An 8,961-nucleotide genomic window follows, 5' to 3' on the forward strand; every position below is an offset into this window, starting at 1 on the left:
CAACAACATAAGCTGTTTATCGACGCGCAAAGCTGATCCTAAAGTTTAAATCAAAGCACTGTTAGTACTTGTATTTTTTTCCAAACTTAACGTGTTCACAAACTGAAACAATGTACAAATCTAATACTACTCGACGAAAACTATACATCCTTTGTTGTCTCAATACTCGTCCACAAAGTGGAGGGAGGGGAAAGCGCGCTTATTTTAAATTTTGACCGATAGGAGAGGCGCTTATTCGAAGGAGGCGCTTATTCAAGGGGGGCGCTAATTCGAGGATTTACGGTATATATGTGTTCGCAAACCGACTACAAATTCTAAACTGAGAGGTATACCGTTCAATTTCATTTCACTCAAATTTAGTTACATAGATGATCAAAACAAAAACAAAAAGAAAGAATTAAAATATATTGAATTATTTAATATAATTGTTATTTACTTTGAAACTAACTATCCTTGGATTTACAAAGCTCTCAAAGGGTTAAAAAAAACATTCTAAGAATTGATCAAATGCGAAAGCCTTCTTGTTTGTGACGAATCAACCTAAGCTAGGAGAACTTCGCGAATTTGTCTCCTGTTTTACAGCAAATGAAAATATACTGAGTGTTCTCGAAGTTTGTCTTCATATAAGAGTGGTGTACTCCTCTTCATCATTCTTTTCATTCTTGTCTTCATCTGGATCGTGTGACAGATTTTCTAGGGTAGGTTGGTTGTGAGTCTCTGGTAAAGTCATGCACAACATTGCGGCACCCAATGCAAGAGCGGCCATTATTCCAAATGGCAAAAAGCGATGGACATTGAGCTGAAGAGAAAATGGAAAAATAGATATGAATTGGATAGTTAGATTCTAATACAGAAATGCGTGATTTAACAGTGACATACGACATACCACGCTGCATACCAGTTATGCATTTGTTTCGAGTGGTGCGAGCACATGGAATAATGGCTTGCTGTTTTGACTCGTGCTTGCGGTGGGTTAGAGATCTCCATCTCCATCTCCACCTAAGATGCTCAGTCTCTTCATTTAAGATTTCAGTTTTTACAGAAGTGTCTCTACTCAAAAAGGCTCTCGTAACCGGATTTTAATTGCCTCCCTTATGCCACGTTTGAGTGTGCTGATTTCTGTGGTAAGAGCTTTTGTTTTGTTAGAATCTACTGAGTTTCTCGTGGACTGGCAATTTTCATGAATGGCTGAAGAATCCCTCCAGCTTGTAGTAAAAGAGAATTTTTCCCAAAATATTATTTGTCACATTGTTCACAATGGATATTATATACTGTTCCGCACTTTTTTTACAAAACGTTTTCTGTTTTACCGTTAGCAAGTACTTATTGAAAGACTTATGGAAGTGTGTGACCTCGAGTGATTTAAGCGCTCTTTTCAGGCGTTCCGAAGTTCCGCCTGATGTATGGCACTGGAGCACATATTCTTCTTCTCGTTTGTGCGGGATTTTTCGGATTCTCTCGCACCGGATCCAGTGCTCTGTACTGTACTGCACTGTACTGTAATTAACCACAGCTCTTTTATGTTGCAGTACCAGATGTCAGGGGATACTAAGAATTCTGCTGTTCTTTTCTTCTTCCGAACTAGATGAGTGGTTGAGTTGCATCAAGATGATCGGCAAATCCGGAAGTGCCCTATCACGGCACTTCTCCCATTGATATTCGTCTCAGGATCGGAATAGGGAGCTTAAGCAAACAACGACGACGGCAGCGACAACATCAACAAACGAAAGGTTTAATGAGCAAAATTATACAGTAGCTGTACTGTGCACGCGCGTTATGTAAACCTTTGTACACATCATTGCCGTCCTCTGCAAAACAAGAACGTGAAATGACTAAGTTCTGAGTCGTCCGAGAAAAGTAAACGATGACGGCCAATTTGGTATTTCCATTGGGAATTGAACGCTGTCATTGCATATTTAGCCTGAGCACGTTTTAGAGCCATTGGCGTACTGAACAGATCAATACAAAATGCAACTGCGAATTTCGGTGGTAAATATAAATTAATGTTTGACTAGGCGTCGTCCTCGGCGCGCCTCGCCGTCGTCGTCACTTAAGCTCTCTAATACAGTATTTCGAAGATCTAAGAGGCAACAATGTTCGCAGATTACAGATTGACCATACTGCACACGCATGTTTCTCAGTTGAACAACTTTTTGTTCCCTTATATTACTTACAACGATAACCCAGACCATGATTTTCACATGCACATTATCAACTGATCACTATCCATGCTTCAAAACTTACGGCCTTTCCAGTTTATCTCCGTAGTACGTAGCCTTGTCTGGAATATATTCAATTTACTTCAATCGACTACAATTTTATTGAATAAAACTATCTTTATTGTTCCCTGGAATGACTTTCGTAATTATGACTCGACTCTACTCTACTCCACACCAGACCACACCATACTTTACTTTACTTTACTTTACTTTACTTTACTATACTATACTATACTATACTATACTATACTATACTATACTATACTATACTATACTATACTATACTATACTATACTATACTATACTATACTATACTATACTATACTATACTATACGTTCTAGTCAAGATCTTGGTGTTCTTGTCTCCCCAAGCTTATCAGAATACATACACGAATGCAGGAACTTAGTTTCAGCTTCTTTGCGGCGTGGGATTGAAACATGGGATAAACACTGACAACAGATTTGAATACAGTATGTTTAAAATGAAAAAGAAGAAGGAACACACTCACCAAAAGCGGAGCATACGCAGAAGCAAAACCACTCACTCGGGCCCAGGCTGTGGATGTACCCATAGCGACATTTCTAAGGGAAAAGAAGAATCATATGATGAAAAACACGTTTATCAAGCTTGAAAGAGTGAACATTTGAGACGAAAACGTGGCATAGTGAATGCGATATGCACTATTATAAATCTCGACAGCTTCTTGCACTAGATCTTTGTCGAAGGCTTAGAGACATGCTGAATGGCCAAACAGCACCTTAGATTGTATCATTCAGTCCATAGGGAAATCAACGCTTTTTTTTTTATACCCCATCAGGAAGTAATACAAACAATAATAACAAAAAGAAGTAATAAAACCGACCAGCGTTTTTTTAGAATTAACTACGCTACATGCCCATTCTCGGCTGGGGAGCCAATCGAAACAAAACTTACAATTGTAACTAGAGGTTGCAAAACATAGCCAGTCATTTGAGACAATTGTTTCAGCTTGGGTCTCGTAATCATGGCGTACACATGATTACCACATTAGACTATGTTCACCTTAATGTTGTCGGAAAAAGCTCTGCAGCGTAAATATACACCAACGAGAATGCAATCCCAGAGCTGAAGTTAGCAACGAACATGGACACGAAGATTTTTCCAGCTAAATAACCTAAAAGGAAATGCATAATTTAGCTCGGTATCTCTATCATAACAGGCAATCGTCATAATAATAATAACAATATTTAATATTTCTATAGGGCAAATTAACAAATATATATGATTAAATGCGCTTTACTTCTTAAATAAAGAAGCCTAAGGTAAGACACGACGGGCATTTGAGAACACGAGGAAAATGTAGAAAACACGAGCCGTGTACTACACGGCTTATAAAGGTTTCTTCATTTGCTTTATGATACAGGCGAAAAACAATAAAACACGCTTTTTCTATGTTTTATACTCTGATAAAACGTGGGTTTTTGACCAATCAGAGCGCGCGCAGGGTCTTATCTATATTATAAAATAACATATGCAAATGCTTAAATAAAATAAAAATGTCACCTTATTGACAATGAAAATAGCCAATGAACGCGCGTTAATTTCTGCAGTTATCGTAAAATGATTACTTGAGAACGCTATTCTCCAGCAACACCTAACAAACTGCGGTCAGCTTAATAATGACTACAAGGGATGAAACATAATATCATTACTTATTTACCTTTGTCATATTCAGCTTTATCTGACAAAAGAAGTGCGCCAATTGCTCCCGTTGCAGCTAAAAGAAACGACACTAACGGAAGTTTTCTGCGGCTAAACCTATTTATTTCAAATGAAATAAAAAATATCAAAATACATACATTAGATCACTTATTATCAAGTAAATCAGTCAGTTTTTATATATCCTTAAACAAGATTGATTTCCAATGCAATTGCACGGTGGATTGTACTCCAATTGCGATCAAAGAAGAATCTTCTCCCTGATCTAGAGCTAACAAGAGGATTCATGACGTCATATCAGTTATCATGAACGAAGATCCTTTAATTTTGTGGGGCAACTTACAGGTCATTTACTGCAAGCTACTCAAGGCATTCTGCTCAAAATTATTGCCCCTGAAATCCATCGCAAGAAAACCAGCAAACTTGACTAAAAATTATATTTTGAGGAGTTTAGGACGTTTAGTCATTATTCTTTCTGGAAATGGCAGAATTTATCCGAATATGTGAAATAAAACTCCCTGTGCATATAGTAACATATCCACCATAACTTAGACATTTCTACCTCAATGTCAACGCAGCACAGATTGGGTTAACAGGTACAAGAGTAGCCCCGACGATCACCAAATTGACGTAAACACTACCACCCAGAAACGGCGCGATGAACGATATGCCCCAGTTGACGAAAGAGACAGCAAACCTGTTTTATTAGAACAAACAAAAAGGTGGCCTGAAATGTCAGTCATTTGGGCGGGAGATGACTGCCATTTCAGGTTAAGCAAAAGGCAACTTTAAAATTTCACAAGAAAAAAACAACACATTCACGATAAGGTCCCGACTAAATGTCACGTAACGTTTCACAAACTAAACGCACCATCATACAGCAGGTTTGTTTTATTTTTTTGTTGTTTTTTTCAAGATGTGTAAACACAGTATTTCCCGTTGCAGACAAATCTGTAGTTCCGCAGTTTTGAATCCCACTGGATTAGCTTGCGTTCATTTGCGGGAACATTCACGGTCCCCACTCTCCAGAAACTTGAGCAATTTGTGCACTAGACACATTATATTCATGTAATTTCTGGTATTTCATTGTTTATTTTACGCGTCTAACAAAATGCTCGACCTCCCCTGATCGTGCCATCAAACTAACTATAGAACCCAGTATTACAAACACGGACATGAGGCTTACTAGATTCCAGTCATTTTCAGTAGAACACGTAACAAGAGTTCAATTCTCGTTAACAAATATATCCATAAATATAACGTCCTTGTGCCACAAAAAAGTCATAGCACTTCATTCTACTCCCGGGGAAGGTATTCCCAGAAAATTTGGTTGGGGGTGTGCGGCCTGCTTCCCAAAACCCTTACCCTATTTATGACCAAAATCTGCGATGTTCCCTACCCTATTTATGACCTGACCAAATATTCGATAGCCTATTTATGACCTGACCATTAAATCAAAACCCTGTTTCAGACCTGCGTTATAATAAGTTCCCTAGTTCAAACCAATGTTAAATTACCGTAAACATAATTTGTGAAGAGCTTTTGTTGATTTTCTTTTCGATAATGATGAAAAAGTGGCCTCTTCTAAAAAAACATGCCCATATCGAGGCTAGAGTGCAAAAATCATACCCTATTTATGACCAAAATGGCCAAAATAGGTTAAAATGGATACCCTACTTATGACCAAAACGGCTGAAAAACCATACCCTTTGGGGCCGCACATACCTATATAACTCATATAAGGGAGCAACCCCCTTCCCGGGATTCTACTCCACCAAATGCCTCATAGAATCCTTGCCTCTGCGGTTCTTTTCACGCCATCTTATGAGCGAAATGACGTGCACTATCAGACACACGATTTAAGTACAGCAAGTACTAGTTGATACAAGTACGACTTCTGTGCTGACATATACACTCACCACATATACCAGACAACAAGAGTCTTGTGAGCCATTTTGAGAGAGGAAAACAAATCACGGAAGTCTCCGAGCCTTTCTTCCATAGGCAAACACAGCATTTCATGAGGCATTTCATTATCATTCAGCCTGGCCACTTTACTTAGAATTTCCCTTGTCTCTGTCTGTCTACCTTTCTTTAGAAGCCAACGAACAGACTCTGGAATAAAACTGTGAAGCCATAAAAGAAAGTTAATACTCTAAGTCTGTTCTTAAATTTCCCGTGATTTATGGCCAAGCGTCTGTTTTTTTAATTGTAATGGTTAATAAGAAGCATATCTATGTGGATCGAGTTGTTTCTCTGTGGCGTGTAAGGCTGGGAGCGAGAGTTGTCTAAGCTCCAAGTTATCAGTTTACGTGGGTATCATTGGTATCAATTAAAACTTCATCTCATTTCTCAATTATCCCTAAATTTTGCAGGTCTCAGATCCTAACACTTTTAAAGCGTCATTTACGGCTGCATGACAGTTAAAATTTTAGCAAGTTCCCACCTTTCTGTTAAACCCCATCTAGACCAATTTCACCCCTTCTATTAAGGCTAAAATATTCACATTTAAAAAAAAAACTAATCAAAAACGCTTGCTTTTCACTTACAACCATCCAGCCACATAAAATATGCCAGGAACACCAGTAACGATGGTTAGTGTTTTCCAGTCTCTAATGAGATAGGCAACTCCGGCTAAAATCACCATGGACACATTGTACCCAATCCACACCAGAGATCCAGCGGCTCCTCGATAGCGAACTCCAGAGAACTCGGTTGTTAATACGAACATTGGAATACTGTAGGCACCTGTAAAAAATCAGTAATGTGATGTCTCAACTCATATAAGTGGAACCCGCCTTAGAAGAAAAGAAGCTTTCTGCGGCTTGAGTAGGTCGACAAAGCTTAAGCTCTCTGTCTTGGAGTTACCATACCCAACAAGCTTAAGTGATCAAACCGTATTTCTTCAATAGCAGCTAAAGTAAATCAATCCCTCGGTATGATACAACGCTATTTTGGATCTGTCCAAGCTTGTGACAGAAATGAACTGCATATACAGCCCTAGTGCGACCTAAATTAAAATACGCAAGCGCAGCTTGGGACCCACATCTAAACAAAGATGTTGCCTCGCTGGAAATGTGGAATCAGTACATTCCCTCTCGCAGAATTGCAATCGATGTGCAACAAGACCTTGGGCGGGATACTCTGGAACAAGATCTTGCGTGGGATACACTGGAGCAAGATCTTAGGTGAGATACACTGGAACAAGATCTTGGGTGAGATATACTGGAACAAGACCTTGGATGAGATACACTGGAACAAGACCTTGGGTGGGATACTCTGGAACAAGATCTTGGGTGCTATACACTGGAGCAAGCCCTTGGGTTAGATACACTAGAACAAGACCTTCGGTGAGATACACTGGAACAAGACCATGGGTGGGATACTCTGGAACAAGATCTTGGGTGGGATACACTGGAGCAAGCCCTTGGGTTAGATACATTGGAACAAGACCTTCGGTGAGATACACTGGAACAAGACCATGGGTGGGATACTCTGGAACAAGATCTTGGGTGGGATACACTGGAGCAAAACCTTGGGTGAGATACACTGGAACAAGATCTTGGGTGGGATACACTGGAGCAAGACCTTGGGTGAGATACACTGGAACAAGATCTTGGGTGGGATACACTGGAGCAAGACCTTGGGTGAGATACACTAGAACAAGATCTTGGGTGGGATACACTGGAGCAAGACCTTGGGTGGGATACTCTGGAACAACACCTTGAGTGAGATACACTGGAACAAGACCTTTGCTGAAATACACTGGAACAAGACCTTCGCTAGGATACTCTGGAACAAGATCTTGGGTGGGATACACTGGAGCAAAACCTTGGGTGAGATACTCTGGAACAAGACCTTGGGTGAGGAAGACTGAAAAAAAAAGACCTTGGATCAGATACACTGGAACAAGATCTTGGGTGGGATACACTGGAGCAAGACCTTGGGTGAGATACACTGGAACAAGATCTTGGGTGGGATACACTGGAGCAAGACCTTGGGTGGGATACTCTGGAACAACACCTTGAGTGAGATACACTGGAACAAGACCTTTGCTGAAATACACTGGAACAAGACCTTCGCTAGGATACTCTGGAACAAGATCTTGGGTGGGATACACTGGAGCAAAACCTTGGGTGAGATACTCTGGAACAAGACCTTGGGTGAGGAAGACTGAAAAAAAAAAGACCTTGGATCAGATACACTGGAACAAGATCTTGGGTGGGATACACTGGAGCAAGACCTTGGGTGAGATACACTGGAACAAGATCTTGGGTGGGATACACTGGAGCAAGACCTTGGGTGGGATACTCTGGAACAACACCTTGAGTGAGATACACTGGAACAAGACCTTTGCTGAAATACACTGGAACAAGACCTTCGCTAGGATACTCTGGAACAAGATCTTGGGTGGGATACACTGGAGCAAAACCTTGGGTGAGATACTCTGGAACAAGACCTTGGGTGAGGAAGACTGAAAAAAAAAGACCTTGGATCAGATACACTGGAACAAGATCTTGGGTGGGATACACTGGAGCAAGACCTTGGGTGAGATACACTGGAACAAGATCTTGGGTGGGATACACTGGAGCAAAACCTTGGGTGAGATACTCTGGAACAAGACCTTGGGTGAGGAAGACTGAAAAAAAAAAGACCTTGGATCAGATACACTGGAACAAGATCTTGGGTGGGACACACTGGAGCAAGACCTTGGGTGAGATACACTGGAACAAGACCTTGGGTGAGATAAACTGGAACAAGACCTTTGTTGAGATACACTGGAACAAGACCTTCGCTGGGATACTCTAGAACAAGACCTTGGGTGGGATACACTGGAGTAAGACCTTTCGGTGAGATACTCTGGAACAAAACCTTGGGTGAGGAAGACTGTAGCAAGACCTTGGATGAGATACACTGGAACAACACGTTGGGTGGGATACACTGGAGCAAGACCTTGGGTGAGATACACTGGAACAAGACTTGGGTGAGATACACTGGAACAAGACCTTGGGTGAGATATACTGGAACAAGATCTTGTGTGAG

At 40.5% G+C, this 8,961-nt stretch overlaps 2 protein-coding genes across 2 annotated transcripts in view; both read right to left on the bottom strand.

The window, feature by feature from the left end:
- Positions 1–458: 458 nt before the first annotated feature.
- LOC145500926 (solute carrier family 22 member 15-like) overlaps positions 459–8,961 on the bottom strand; it is a 27,186-nt gene continuing 18,683 nt past the window's right edge. Inside the window, exons 4-10 of the mRNA XM_081480479.1 lie at positions 6,468–6,666; positions 5,838–6,044; positions 4,481–4,615; positions 3,920–4,017; positions 3,262–3,373; positions 2,729–2,801; positions 459–799 (exon numbers count right to left, since the gene is read on the bottom strand). Of these exons, the coding sequence (XP_081336605.1) occupies positions 620–799; positions 2,729–2,801; positions 3,262–3,373; positions 3,920–4,017; positions 4,481–4,615; positions 5,838–6,044; positions 6,468–6,666 (1,004 nt within the window). The 3' untranslated portion in view covers positions 459–619. The remainder of the gene's footprint in view (positions 800–2,728; positions 2,802–3,261; positions 3,374–3,919; positions 4,018–4,480; positions 4,616–5,837; positions 6,045–6,467; positions 6,667–8,961) is intronic.
- The window catches only part of LOC145500148 (uncharacterized), a 2,362-nt gene continuing 461 nt past the window's right edge, over positions 7,061–8,961 (bottom strand). Inside the window, exons 2-3 of the mRNA XM_081479628.1 lie at positions 8,162–8,573; positions 7,061–7,968 (exon numbers count right to left, since the gene is read on the bottom strand). Coding sequence (XP_081335754.1) covers positions 7,103–7,968; positions 8,162–8,573 — 1,278 coding nt within the window. The 3' untranslated portion in view covers positions 7,061–7,102. The remainder of the gene's footprint in view (positions 7,969–8,161; positions 8,574–8,961) is intronic.

This window comes from Orbicella franksi, chromosome 10 (assembly GCF_964199315.1).
Source record: "Orbicella franksi chromosome 10, jaOrbFran1.1, whole genome shotgun sequence".
NCBI lineage: Eukaryota > Metazoa > Cnidaria > Anthozoa > Scleractinia > Merulinidae > Orbicella > Orbicella franksi.